Genomic DNA, 14,884 nt, shown 5'->3' on the forward strand with positions numbered 1-14,884 from the left:
AACACATATATGAAATCCTGTTCGATTTTAGCCCTTCCAGAACATTCAATATTAAAAACATATATATTGAGCACCGGCGCAGAAGTTGTGAAATTTCCGGATTACTCTGTACTTAGTGTTGTCAACACAAGGTTTTCATTATAACAGAAACGATCTTAGTTGGATTAATACACACTAATTTTATTTCAACTTAAAATAAAATAGTTAAAATTCTTTTCTTATGATATATTTGTATAAGGTAGATTTTTATTTTGATGAAATATTTTACCTTTTATAAACAAATTTGAATCTATTAAAATGCTTCAGTGCTTTTTATTAATGTTTTTTTTAAGATGCACATTACTAAATATTGACATCTTAGTGTTGTCAACACAAGGGTTTCCTTATAATAGCAATGATATCTTGGCAGCATTAATACACTTTAGCTTCATTTTAACTTAAAATAAATTAGTTGAAATTCTTTTATTGCATTGGTTTTGTTTAAAACAGATTTTTATGTTGATTTGAAAAATGTTAAGTTTTATAAACAAACTTGAATCTATTAAACTGCTACAGTTCTTTTTACTAATATATACATTTTTAAAGTACCCCATTAGTCACAATTGACGTCTGTTTATAACATTGCTAAGGCTTGAAAAGGTAATTTTATCTTATATATGGCAATACTAACAATTTCAAAGAAAATACATTTGCCCATAACATAAAAATTTAATCTATCAATATAAATAAAGTAAACTATTAAGGGCAAATGTATTTTCTTTGAAAATGTTAGTATTGCCATATAAAAGATAAAATTCCATGTACATATTTGTGGTCAAAAATTTTGAAAATGAACCTATATGATGACTACGATCATTATTAGCAGTTTTTCATGTAAATTCCCAATGTTTTTATTTAATTTTTAGTATATAAATTTAACCACACATATGCCAATGCTCATTTCAATGACTCAAAAACTATGTATACTGTATCCAATATTTGTAGTATGCAGTTGCACTTAGTTTACTGAAGAAAGCAACTTATTGCCTATAAATGATGAAAATTGTCAGTGTATTTAACCAGCTTTTCTATTGCGCGGTTAGATTAAGACTTAATGTATATACTAACTTTTAAGCTTTTGAACATTAGTACTATCTTTAGCATATGGCTATATTTCAATGTCTTATTGTTTTCATTACTCTTTGATTTTTTTGTTATATTGATATGCATCACACCAATCAAGTCCTAGTCTACGATCGACTTTTATTTAAACTTGGACATGTTATTGCTTCTTTAATATGCTTGATTTTTGCTTATTAGATGCGCAGAGTGCTCATCAATTTTTCCTTTTATATTGATAGAATTGATACATACCAAAGTATATTGTGCTTTAATATAGTTTTTTCTGAAATTGTACTTTCGCATCACCCAGCCCAGGTTCGACCAAAGTCGTTCGAATTAAAGTGAAATCCTTGCCCCACGTTAATATTAGTATTTCTACACGTATTCGATTAGCAATTGCCAGAAGCCAACGGCATTTCACTAAAATTATGTCCCCGGTAATCACTTCAATCGTTTGCACCGTAGAAGTGCTACGGCAAAAAGGCGTCGCTTCTAATTTTTGTTTAATTATTGATTCATCGATTGAGGAGAAATAAATAAAAATATATATAAAGATGGACCCGACCTTTAAGAGATGTGAAATCATCAACTAGCGTCAGCGAAGAAACATAAGAATCTAATGTTAACCAATAACGTCAATTAATTGTCAACTTGAATTAAATGGAATGTTAAAAAGGAAGCGATATTAAACGTTCTGTCAAAAACGCAGCAATATTTGAAAAATATTGAAGGCGCAGTGTTGAAAACTCATCCAAACTGCGGAATGTTAAACGAAACTTGCATTCACATTACCTTTTTTAACAACTCTACGAATCATGCTTCGTTGACTCAATAAATATTCAAGAAGAAGAAGACGCGTTGTATGGAGTTAAGCATTCCAGCATATCTAAACCACACAAAAGATTGAACGAAAAGGAAACTCAACATTAATTACTAATAGATTAATATTTCGAGCAGACTCTGATCTAAAGTTGTACGGAATAGCCAAAAATTTGCGGCAAAATTAGTCCCGATCAGTCAAACCAAAGCATATTCATATAATCCAGTTGGTTTAATTAGCGTGCAGATTTCGTCCGTACATACAATAGAGACGAGCGCGAGTTGGACGATCAGGAAGTCGGAGAGTTTTCCTTGTTTTTGGATGCATTTATTGTTCTATTAGGAGTAAGTATGTTATTGTTGAACAGCAAATGCCAACTACAACAGGCAAGACAGAGTCAAGTCGGTATGGCTTTACGACCTTGCTTCTAATATAAAAACTATCCACTTTGTCTTTTGATTTGAATCTTCATAGCAGCCTTTGACGGACTAAGGTTACCTCTTCATGTATACATTTTTTTCAAACCAGAAAAAAGAGTATATGAAGCATATGCTTAAAAAAGGAAGGAATGTGGCTACGTGCCACAAGCTGCCATATCATTCAAGACAGTTGGTCTTTGCTGCGCAAATGTTTTCGAAAGTTTTTGGCCCCTTTTTTTCTATGAGGCGGAAAGAATTTGTTACCAAACTGAAATGGAAACGCGTAAGTACGAAATAAGACATCCTTTCTGCAAAAAAAATGCACTGATTGATTTCTATATCAGTCAGGGTCATTTCTCTATTAAATTGGTCTCTAAATATTCAACTATACTTATTGGACTCCTATACATTTCTACAAACATTTTTACAAATTTTCTCTAGTCGCTAAGGTTGTTCTTTAATAAGGTCATTTATAATATTTTTACTATCGCGCCGTTTAAAAATTCTTTTATAATAATTACAAAGCATGAAGTTGTTTGCGTGCCATTAATACTTCTTGATATTTATAGGCCAAAGTTTTAAACGATTGCGGTTCGTTTTGTGTATATCCGAAAAAAATCAAAGTGGACGTAGGTTTCAAATGTAACTAGTCTTCGCTTCATGGTTCATTTCATACTGAAGAAATCTGAATTTTATGTTCAACATATGCTTCACATAAATTTCAGCGACAATTTTCTATGGGAATATGAAGAAATTTTTTACAATTAAAAGAAATTATATTGAAGGAATAACTTATGATTATTTAATTTACTTACTCTTTTCGCACATACTCTTTTTATATGCATGTGCACACATTTGACATACATTCGCAACTTTCCATATAACACATGAGTTATAGTACACGGAACGGTACCGATTCTCAAGAATATATTCGATTCTTATGTTCTATAACTTCATTAATTTAAAATTTTTGATTTAGATGTAATATGATACGCAAAACAATAATAATATAATTACAATGAATAAGTAAATGAATATACACTTAGAAAATTAGGATTTGCAATTTTATAACATCTCGGCAATTTATAAATTTAAAAACAAAAATGGAAAAACATTTGGAAATTCCAAAAAAGCGGGTTGAAAATTATTATATTCCTCCTCTACTAATTTCAAGAGTCACTCCTTTCGATAAATATCGTATATATTTTTAAGAAAATTAGGTCAATCACTTATTAATAAATTGTTTGACACCTTGTACGTAGTACGAACTAAAGAGTTTTTTATAAAAAATTCAGACTAAAAATAAAAAATTAAACCGTAGAAACAACGAGGGTTAGCCGTCAACCATGCTTATATGCTTAGTGATTAATGGCCAGTGTGCTCTCTCAACTTCATGTTTTCATTCATTCGTTCTGAAACCATATACCCAGATTGACTCTATCCTTTGACTTCGTTTAAATTAATTCTTTAATGTGTGAATAGTCGAAGCAGAACGCAAAAATACGTACCACACTTTAAAAATTAATTTTAATATCTTCCTATTTCACGTACTGCTTTCATACTAATTTGAATGGAAATTTTCTTCTAAGCAAACTACCCAGTGAACATACGCGACGCTTTTTTTTTCAATTAACTATGCATATGGCTTTTTGAATGATTTATCATTTTTATATATCTATCTATTATTGGAATTTTCAATATCGCAAAAAGTGTAAATAAAAAAATCATCTCAACATCTCTTTATAATGAGTTTAGGTTTAATATATTCGATGGTAAACAAAGAGTAAGGACGAAACCTAATAAAGGAATTGGCAATCCAAAATTTATTACTGCGTGCAAATCATGGTGGGAATTTGTCATGGTTGGGGGAACGTGTACTTAAACGGCTGTGAAAATTGTTGACGCAACATTTCGAGTGGTTTCGTGGTGAATACTGTTTGGATTATCTTTTTCTAAGTCCTTACAATATCAACAGCATTTGTTTTAGGTTCGTTTGTTACATCCTGATAATATTTCGTTTTTCATGATCTTCGTAAGGTTGTTTGGTTGGTCTGAACAGTCTTTATATTCTGTGGTATTTGTGTTATTGCAACTTTTTATAATATAAATAAACTCACTACATTAGATAAATTATTGTATAAATGTATGAAAGCAAGTACAAAAACTAAGTATTTCTAACTAAAGATGTTTTTTTTCGAACTTTGTGATATGTTTTCGCTGTATATAGACTTCCTTGTTTTTTATTACCCATCACTGAAAAGTGAGGGTATATTCCTTTTTTCAAAACGTTCGCAACGGCCAGAAGAAAATATCAGAGACCCCATATATAAATATATAAATGTATATAAATATAAATATTCTTGATCAGCATCAAATTCGAAATCGATTTAAGCATGTCCGTCGGCCCGTCTGTGTGATGTCGTTTATAAACATTCTCCTGGCAGCAAAAACGAGGCAAAAATATGGAATGCAAAATTATCGACTTCAAATTTGACCGAAACATTGGAAGTCGCACGCAGGTTAGTACTGAGAATCGGCCAAATTAGTCGAAGGACACGTCCACAGCACCACGTAAAATGAAAAAACCTCTGTTTTTCAAAAGAAATTAAAAGTTGGTGATTTGCTCATTGCTCATAAACTATAGCAAGTAAATGTATAAAAATTTAAACGTATGAGCGATGTTGTAGCATGTGTGCACAAAAATGCAAAAATTGACCACGCCTGTCCAGTATCATAGCGTATCAAAATTTAATTTTTTTTAAAATATCTTTATAAAGTGCAGAAATAAGTTTCAAAAACCCCTCAAATAATATAGATTCTCGGTCAATTTCAAATTTGGGCTGCCACTAAACACATCCGTCTATTCGTCTCTCCATCTGTCTTCTTGCGCAGCTTTACAGTATTTTTGGTAAACATTCTCCTGTTACGAAGAGGAAGATGTCGCCTCCAAATTCGCAAAAGAATTTGGAATTGACCTATACTTTTTAAAGAAAACGCCTTCAACGCCCATATTCCTATATGACAAAAACTTTTATTATAAAAATAGAAGAAATCAGCTTCGCTCACTCCATATTATAGAACAAGAAAGTTTTGTTATTTTACTTCTTTTGTCGTTTTTAGAATAATGGTGATGACTCGGTCCCAACCGAATTTAACTTTCTTACTCGTTTGTTTATAACTTTATCTTAAGTCCAAAAAATCTTAAAGTCATATGTAAAATAAGTTTTTGTTTGTTAAAAAATATTTTTTTTCACTCAATCCATAAATGCAGCTTATAATGAGAGGAACTTTTCACGACGACCTTCTAGAAGAGGATGTTTCATAATTTTTTATTAAATGCCTACCTTGACTTGTGCTCTTAAGCATAATAATAATTATTACTATTGTTATACAGTAAGTAGTTATTAATTTAAGAGTATCAAAATACTCATATTGCAATATTCACTCTACCGCTCATATCAACTTATACAATATTTACTAATATAATTTAGCGTAGAAGTTATGAACGTTTCTCTTACAAAAGGCAAATGTTAATATTTAAGAAAAAATATATAGGAGTATGACAAAAGTGTGGAACTACAAAAATTACTGTTATCTTATATTATAATACAGATTAAAGTGAATATTTACAATGTGAAATGAGATACGTCAGAAATTATAACAAGTAAGTGAATTAAATTCGGTCGGGACCCATTTATACACATGATCGTTGTCCTAACAAAGACAAAAGAAGCAGAGGAACAAAACTTTCGTTCTCCGCAATAGGGAGAGGGCGCAGCCCATTTTTTCTATTTTCAAAACAAATGTTTTTGTTTTATAGGTATATGGGCGTTATAGGCGTGTGCTTTGAAAAGTTTAGGTCAATTCCAAATTCTTATGCAAATTTGTAGGCGATCGTTTCATTTTCGTTAACAGGAGAATGTTTACCATAAATACTACAACGCTGCGGAAACAGACAGATGAACAGACGAACACACGGACGGGTTTAACTGCGTTCCAAATTTGACACTGGCCAAAAATTTGTATGCTTTTTGGGGTTTTTGAAACTAATTTCTGCATTTTATAGAAGGATTGTAAAAAAATTAAATCTCTGTACACTATAATGCAAGATAGGTGTGGTCGATTTTTCCGGTATTTGTACACAAATGCTACGGGCATCGCTCTTAAAATATTCGTCCAAATTTTTTACATTTATTTGCTATAGTTTATAAGCAACGAGCAAATCACCAATTTTTTATTCCTTTCGAAAAACAGAAATATTCTCACTGTGCGTGGTACTGTGGGCGCGTTCTTCGACTGATTTAGCCTGTTCTCAATGCCAACCTGCGTGCGACTTCCAATGTTTCCGCCAAATTTGAAGTCGATAATTTTGCATTGCGCATCTTTGCCTCATTTTTGCTGCCAGGAGAATGTTTACAACAGACATCACACAGATGCAGACGGACATGCTTAAATCGATTTTGGTGCTGGTCAAGAATATATAAACATTGTGGGGCATCCTTTTGGGCGTAGTAAACGTTTTGGCAAAACGAATATACCTATCATCATTCGGTAATGGGTATAAAAGGGTTTAATTGATAAATATTGCTTATATAATCAAAACTTATGACCTACTTTTAAAGCGTTACAGGCCCCACTTTGAAGAGTCCGCCATTATTGCCGCCGATTAAGTCAAGATTTTCATTAACTAAGACAGTAACTGAACGGTTAAGGAAATGGTATGTAAACTCAGCACCGACAGACAAACGTTTGATATTTAGCATCTGAAGCTTATTTGATATTCCCTATGGATTTATATATTAATAAATTGGTCGTAGTATGTAAGAAAATAATAATAACAGGTTTGGTTCACACAGTTTTTATCCTGTAACACTTGCTATATTACCGTCTTTTATACTGGTAATATAAAATTCATTTATTAAAAATTAGCTTCTTTTTACAATTCAAAAATAAATTAAATTTAGATCTCATGTCGAGATCGTTATATTTAGCTATTCTACTAGATTTTATTGGCAATACCACTGAACAAATACTGCATAGTAAACAACCGCACAATACGAGCCAAATTTTCGGTTGTTACATAATCAATAACCGATTCGTTATCTTCGACAGTATGCCAAAATGAAGGGAACGGTAATGGTATAATATGTAGAATAGGTACGCCGCGCTTCAAAAACGGTGTATGATCATCTTGTAGAGACGCCGATCGCAATGTCTGCGCTTGAAAATAACGGTGAGGTTGTACTTGATTGCTGCTGTAGGTTGAAAACCCTGTCTTCGCCAAACGTCGCTCTAACGACAACAGTTGCGAATAAAATGACTCCGTGTTGCTAAAGAAATTGTAAAAAGTCGGATCAGAGGAGCCCAAGAGGTCTAAAAGGACTAACATATCAATTTTATCGAGAAAGCCTTCAGTTTCCCATTTCCGTGCGAGGCGTCGCGAGCCGTAGAGAGAATCTTCCGGTAACCATTCCTCGAAAGCCTCCTCACCATCAAAAAATATCAACATTAAACTAAGAGGCGTATTCTGGAAAGCAGCTAAGTTAGTTTTCAGAACTTTAGCCAAATTCAAAAGCATTGCACAAGGTACCGCCGCATCGGTGGCTCCCAAAAATTGCAAATCCCCCATATATTTACTGTCATAGTGACAACTTAATATTAAATAACGCTCAGCCTTTGGATTCAGCGTAGCAATAATGTTTTGAAACTCTAGTTGCCCTAAAATCGGCACTTTATCATGAAATTTGTGCAATTCTACCGACCACTGTAGATCGCAAAGGCTTTTAATAATATATTGGCGCACCTTTTTGTGTCCTTTGGTGCCCACTACACGAGGTAGAAGTATTTGTTTGACAGCTTCCTTTAAATGTGGCACGTCGGAAAGAAGATTGATTGTATAAAAATCATCATCCGATAATTCTTCTGCATAATATGGAACCTGCAAAAGAAAAGAAAGGCCAGTTTACAAATTTTGCGACATATATTTATCTATAATATAATTATTGACGAACATAATGACGATTTACTAAAAACTTATCCGCTGTAGTGAAAGAAACTAATAAGAAAAATATTACGTTCGACGTAACATTGCAAAACATTTTATATGAAATTAATAGATTTTCTCTCCATTTATTTCGAAAATATCAAAGTAGTAGTATATTGAATGTTGAACACACTTTATGATTGGTATCATTTGTTCAGTAAATAACCGAAAACTGCATTGTGCATAATATATCACATCTCTCATCTCCGATCTAACGTTTCATCTCTTTACAGTTTTTTCATTTAAATGCGCTTATAACGCTACATAATATTCGGTGATTATCCTTTGTCCCTTCTCAGGATACTCATGGAGAATTATACCATGCGCTTCCGAAAAAGCGGACGCGGTGACCTTCGCGGTCAACTGTTACATTTTTGGCTGCTGAGCGCAGCTTTCCCCGACTTGTTGTTTTGGTTCTGGAGTTCCGTGATAATTCCCTATTTCATCCATTGTCTTATATTGCATAAAAAATCTTCTTTGTTTCGCCAAAACAACTATGAGTGAGCGGCAAACGCAGCGTTCTTTTCGGACAGTCTTTTCTCATGAATAGATATTGATGCAAAATGATGAATGGGATGCATTTTGATATCTTTCAGGTACCAACTAATTGTTGCAAATTTATTTTTGCATGTTTCAAACGATTTTGTGCACTTTTTTTTTATCGTTTTTGGAACAATTTCCAAATGCTGACGAAACTGGCATTTAGCATAATTGGCATCCGTATGAATTTATACGGCCGGTGATAGTCAAGAGCCACCCCAACATCTTCCAAGCTATGGCTGATTATCAACGTTATTTTTTTTATCGGGAATCAACGTCTCATTGTCGAACTTAATTCGTAGCTTTACGTTGCACTATAATGCCAAATACCTTTTTTTTTCTTCTTTTGGTGTTCAGCAAATCAAAAACAGCTGATTTATTGAGTTGAATAAAAAAAAGATAAGAGCAGATTTTTTTTTGGCCAAAAGCCAATTTTTTGACATTGCTTTATTCTATTTCAATATCCATGACTGAGAGATGGCAGGTATATTCATTTAGTCGAAGCGTTTGCATCGTTCAGAACGAAGCACCGGAGACTCCAGAAACTACATATATTCTTGATTAACTTCAAATTCTAAACCGATTTAAGCAAGTCTGTCAGTTTGTGTGCGTAGTACCTGTTATAAATATTCTACTGGTCGTAAAAATGAAACTGTTGACTTCATATTAGGCAGAAACATTCGATATCCTTGCACGCAAATTAGTACTGCAAATTGATTAAAACTTTCGAAGGACCCGCCCACATCATCATGTAAACTGAGAGCACCTCTCTTCTTTGAAAGGAATAAAAAATTGGTTTGTTGCTCATTACTCATAAATTATAGCAAATAAATGTACAAAAATTTAATCACATATTCTATGGGTGATATGTAGCAGTTTTGCACAAAAATAAGAAACACTGATCGCGCTTACCCAATGTTATAGTGTACCAAAATTTAACTGTTTTTTCAATACCTATATAAGGCGCAGAACTAGTGTTCAAAAACCCCATAAAGTACATAAATTCTTGGCCAGTGTCAAATTTGGAAAGCAATTGAACACTTCCGTGTGTTCGTCCGTCCATCTGCCTGCTTGTGCAAATCTGTAGCATTTGTGGTAAACATTCTCTTCTAACGAGAATGAAAATATCGCCTATAAATTTGAAAAAGAGTTCAAAGTGACTTCAACTTTTGCAGGGACATGTCTACAACGCTCACACAAATAAAAGACAGTAACTTTTATTTTGAAAATAAAAGGAATCAGCCGCGTCCACGCAATATTATAGGGCATGAAAATTTTTTTATGTTTTTTTTTTTGTCTTTTTTAGGATGATGGCGAAATGAATAAAAAATTCAGTTACAACCGAATATAATTTCGTTACTGATTATTGGAAACTGGCAACAGATGCTCCACAGTGACAAAACATTATTCTATCTTTTTAATATACAATTTACCGTTTTGCAACAAGTCGTCGAATCTGAAATTGCTTGATGTATTTGCAAATGGAATTACATACGCCATTCTATGCTTCAACTGTTTGATCAAGTAGAAAACAAGACGTGTCAAAAAGACTTAAAGTGCAAAACAAAGGCGACGGTAACTGCATGAATTGTATAATACAAAATATGCAGGACTTGAATGCTTCAAAAAATAAAATCACTTTTTTTAAAGAAACTTTTCAAATTTTTTGAATTTATTTTATTTATTACAAACCGACTTTTTAAAAGCAAATGTTATAATACTTCTTTTTTTTTTTGGAAGTGTTGAGTGGAGATGGGCTAAGATATTACTTCTTTCTGTTTAATAAAAATGTAAACGACTACTTTATATTGTGCTTGAAACCTGGGCCACCTGATTACGTTTTGTTTTTACGGAAATACATCACTGTTTTGTTCATTAAAATCCACGAACGCAGAAATTTTAATTAATAATAATATTAGGCATTAGAAAGCAAGATTGGTTTCAAGTGTTTAGCTTTGAAATATATATATATAGCGATTTGTGAATTAAAAACTTTTTTTCAAAATTCCTCTACAGTTAAAATTTGATAGCAATTTGAGTTTAAAGTGGAATTTAAAAAGAATTCAATATTTGTGCAAAAATTTGTACGTATAATGTTTGAATCTTTAAATTTAAAGATTTTGTTCACTTTAATTTTTTTTAACGTTTCTTCAGGAATTCAACCACTTTCGATTAAAACACTAACAATGTACTGCAAAACACTAACAATGTACTCAAAACAGTGTTATTTTAACCTGTAATGCTTTTGGCTTAGAGATGTGGTATTTGGAACCACAATGCATTGTTTCGAAAATAACAAAAGCGGGGTCATTGTGGTCAGAAAACTAAATGTTGGAATGTTATATTCTAGCCAGAAGTCGTACGGGTATATCAACCATATACGTCCTACACCGGACACTTATTGGGGTACATGTTTCATTTGTACGAATGCTTTAATCTCTAAGCAACTGTAACATACTCCAAAAATCAAAGCACTTAATATTTTATACATAGTAAATTTATCCTGCTTAACAAATGTCGATCGCAGACCAATTTCGATCAGAGACGAAAGTGCTTATTCGGAATGTTACAGCTGTTTTCTCAAAAACGTATCGTTCCGCACCGTATTCAAAAGTGCACAGGGCCTACCATAATTATTAACAAAAATATCATGCAAAATTAGCGTTAGCGTCACGGGTAGTATGTCACGAAACGCAGAAAAATAATAAATGAGTTTTTCTCTATAAATTTAATGAAACGTCCGTTAAACCATAAAATTGGCTAATAATCGAAGAAAAAGGACAAAGGGTAAGTGCTTAATTAATTCACTTCTCTATTTATTGAAAGAAATATACTAGCAAAGCGAACATGGGGTTAGCGACATTTCATGTTATTTCCCTTTAGACTAACGTTTTATGTTGCACAAGAAAAATTCAATACGTTGTCGTCCAATTTTTCTGGTTGAATTTAAAATCACTGCGTAAAAAAAGAAAGAAAAACCAGAAATTTATTATATCAACAAAACTTTCTTATTTTTCTTTCGCACTCTCTTCAAAGTGATGCTTATCTTCAAGGCAAGCGATACCATTCACTTGTCTTCTTCGATCATACATCACTAAACAAATTAAAAAAACAAAAACATTTTTATATAGCGTCCAAACAGATGTGAGAAAGTAAATAACATATGAGTATATTACCACACAATCATGGGTCTTACGTAAGAATATAATTAACAAATGTATGCTATGTATTGCTACAGCTGCATATTCGCGGTGCTTTATTAAATCTCATTTTCTGGTCAAAAAGCAAATAAATAGATACAACTTACCAAATCTTCCGCTTCAAAGCAAACTCCTAAATTACATATCTTTTTTGGATACATTAAATTTTGTATTAAATTTAAACTCCTCTTACGTAAATTACGAATTAGTTGAATATATCTATATGCCCTCATTTGTAGTGAACGAACTAAATGCATCTCGTATAATACTTGTTCACTTTATTTATCTGAACAGGTACATAATAGCGGCAGAAGTGAAATGAGAGGAAAAATTAAAAGAGAAAAGGAAAATACATCAATTCTCTGGCTTTCATGAACACAAAATTACTTTACTATATCATTTATTCAAATACAGTTCTAAGAAAATTGCAGAAGCCTTTTTCAGATACTCTTCAAAGGAAACAAATACAGTTTAAAAGCCTAAAATAGGCTCAGCATACAGCGAGCCTCATTAATATCGGGCTTTTGTGCTTGACAAAAAGTAGACGCTTGTTAAACCTATTCGTTTCCCCAAGTGTAAAAATTTATTTTAGTATTTTGTACTACTAGCAAATACATACTAAAATACAAAATAAAAAAGGAGGAACATTAGTCCAGTAGACAAGTAAATTAAATAACTTCAAGAACGCAAAAAACAGTGGCATTAATATTTGGGTGTTTTTATATAAGGAAAAATTATACGAAATAAGTCGAAAAGTGTAAATGACGTTGTTAAGCTAAAAGGGTACCCCACCATTTATTAAATTCAAAATATTTACTTTCAAAAGCTCTGCGAGCATAGAGGGTACATTATAAATATGGGTAACTTATTCTTTCACCTAGGGGAGAACTCAACTGTAATGTAATATTCTAAATTTATTTTTTGTGTTATTTCTTACTACAAGAAATTTGTACCCTTTTTCAGGAAATGTCAAAACAACAAACGAAAATAGCTCTCGGCTTGGAAAATTCACGCAGGTGTACTTCGATTTTAAACACTGCACTAGTAGATAGGTGATTCAAGACTATCTCTTCAAACAATCACAAATAAAATTTTAAAGACCGGATGAGAAAAATTATCGTGCTTACATCAACTTATTGCCCGTGGCGAAAAAAACCAAATGGCGAAAGATTTACATCTTAAGCCGTTTCATATCTATCGATATCTTAATGCATCGGGAGACATGAAGATGGATATCGAAAATGAAGCAAAAACTTTCAAAGCAATAACAATGAACTATAGGGTTTTGCAAATTAGACGACAATCTATCGATGGCGTGTTTAAAGTGATAAGTGCCATTTTGCAGCTAAGAAATTTGCTGTTTGCAAATATAGCCGGGAGCGTTGCGAATTTCTAGACGAGGATATCGAAAGTTGGGGACTGATATTGGAACCCACGTATTACAGCATCGATAAATTAATGTTCGCCGGAACGCAGCCGAAATACCACTCAAGTCGCAAGAGGCACATAAAAACACTTTCTCTAATCTGGTTTACGCCGCTATTTAGGTTGAAATTATTGACTCAACTTTACAAAATTTATACGTTCTGAAAGGAATATTTGCAAGCAGTGCTATCAAAAAACAATAAAGTGAGGAAATTTATTTGAGAGTTTGAAGTAAAATTCTCGTTTTCTTGTAGGAAAGTTGAAAGTTTCAAGTTAATTAACATATACATTTAGGAAGAGACTTCCTTTAAGAAAATGATGGACAAAATACATCAACTATTTGACTCCTGAGGAAGTTAGTAAAGAAAACTTAACTTTCAATAGATATAAAAAATAATTGGCTAGAGAAAATTCGAATAAGTTGACTTCAACAAACTTTTTAAATGTTTCTTGTTAGAAAAGCGGTAATTTCTTTTTTAACTTATTATAGTGCGTTTCTCGTTTATCAGTTGCACAGCTAAATTCCAATCGTTATCAACGGTATCCTTAAGGCTATGTAAAAATTAGATAGCTATTGCAAACCCCGCAATTCAGCAAATGAAGGCTACACACAACAGTAGGAGAGAACTTTACATTTTATTAGGCCTTTCTGACAATTTCATCGAAAAGGTATGAGAACTCAATCTGCAGTTTATATTGAAAAAATGAATGGTTAGTATTGATTGAAGGCGTATTTAATTAAAGGCAGTATTAATTTAGCATTTACTGTAGAACATTCATGAAATTTCATCAATATAGCAGAGACCGTCGCAGGCATCATTATCGACATTGAACTTATCAAAGGCATAACAGCTTGACCAACTATCAGTATAAAATAATACAAATTGGCATTTGTAAATGCCAAAAGATACCTATTAGTAAATCTATTACCTTTCCATGTGTTCTAAAAAAATTTTCAACAATACCTTATATTAGGTTGTTACAGTGGTCTTATATCTTAATGAGGTGCAATAAATAACAACTACAAAATGAAAGTGGTTATCATCAATTGGTTTTATGATTTGTTAAATTTAATTTCTTTAAAAGTCTTAAAAAACTGTTTTCACCCAATATGAGTAAATAATAAATATAGTATAAATAAAATTTTGTAAGTTACATGAGTTAGATTAAAATTTTTCTCTTATATATTGAACTAACTGTATTTTTATTTAATAAAGACAGCTAATTTTTATATATCGTGTTAATATTTTATAAAAATTAAACTTTTAAAGTAGTAGTTTGATAAGTTGTATTATTTATAAACGAAAATTTTTTTGTAGAAATGGAAAAGTGTTGC

At 32.1% G+C, this 14,884-nt stretch overlaps 1 protein-coding gene and 1 long non-coding RNA gene across 5 annotated transcripts; one reads left to right on the plus strand and one right to left on the minus strand.

Annotated features, from left to right (window-relative positions):
- The first annotated feature begins 1,982 nt into the window (after nt 1–1,982).
- Nucleotides 1,983–14,528, plus strand: LOC119631967. 2 transcript variants are annotated; one of them, XR_005246730.1, is made up of 3 exons: nt 1,983–2,265; nt 2,396–2,623; nt 13,087–14,528. It is a non-coding gene; the product is annotated as an uncharacterized LOC119631967 (long non-coding RNA). The 2 variants fall into 2 exon arrangements; XR_005246731.1 differs by having other exon boundaries at nt 2,399–2,623.
- LOC119631966 (glutaminyl-peptide cyclotransferase-like) lies at nt 7,002–12,380 on the minus strand. 3 transcript variants are annotated; one of them, XM_038024614.1, is made up of 3 exons: nt 8,352–9,270; nt 7,931–8,278; nt 7,002–7,867 (listed from the first exon to the last, which is right to left on the minus strand). In XM_038024614.1, the coding sequence occupies exons 1-3, from the start codon at nt 8,436–8,438 to the stop codon at nt 7,340–7,342; spliced, it is 963 nt and encodes a 320-aa protein (XP_037880542.1). In that variant the 5' UTR covers nt 8,439–9,270; the 3' UTR covers nt 7,002–7,339. The 3 variants fall into 3 exon arrangements, with proteins under 3 accessions (XP_037880542.1, XP_037880540.1, XP_037880541.1); XM_038024612.1 differs by lacking the exon at nt 8,352–9,270 and adding an exon at nt 12,231–12,380 and having other exon boundaries at nt 7,009–8,278; XM_038024613.1 differs by having other exon boundaries at nt 7,010–8,278; nt 8,352–9,267.
- Nucleotides 14,529–14,884: the final 356 nt, after the last annotated feature.

The sequence above is a fragment of the Glossina fuscipes genome, unplaced genomic scaffold, assembly GCF_014805625.2.
Source record: "Glossina fuscipes isolate IAEA_lab_2018 unplaced genomic scaffold, Yale_Gfus_2 1, whole genome shotgun sequence".
NCBI lineage: Eukaryota > Metazoa > Arthropoda > Insecta > Diptera > Glossinidae > Glossina > Glossina fuscipes.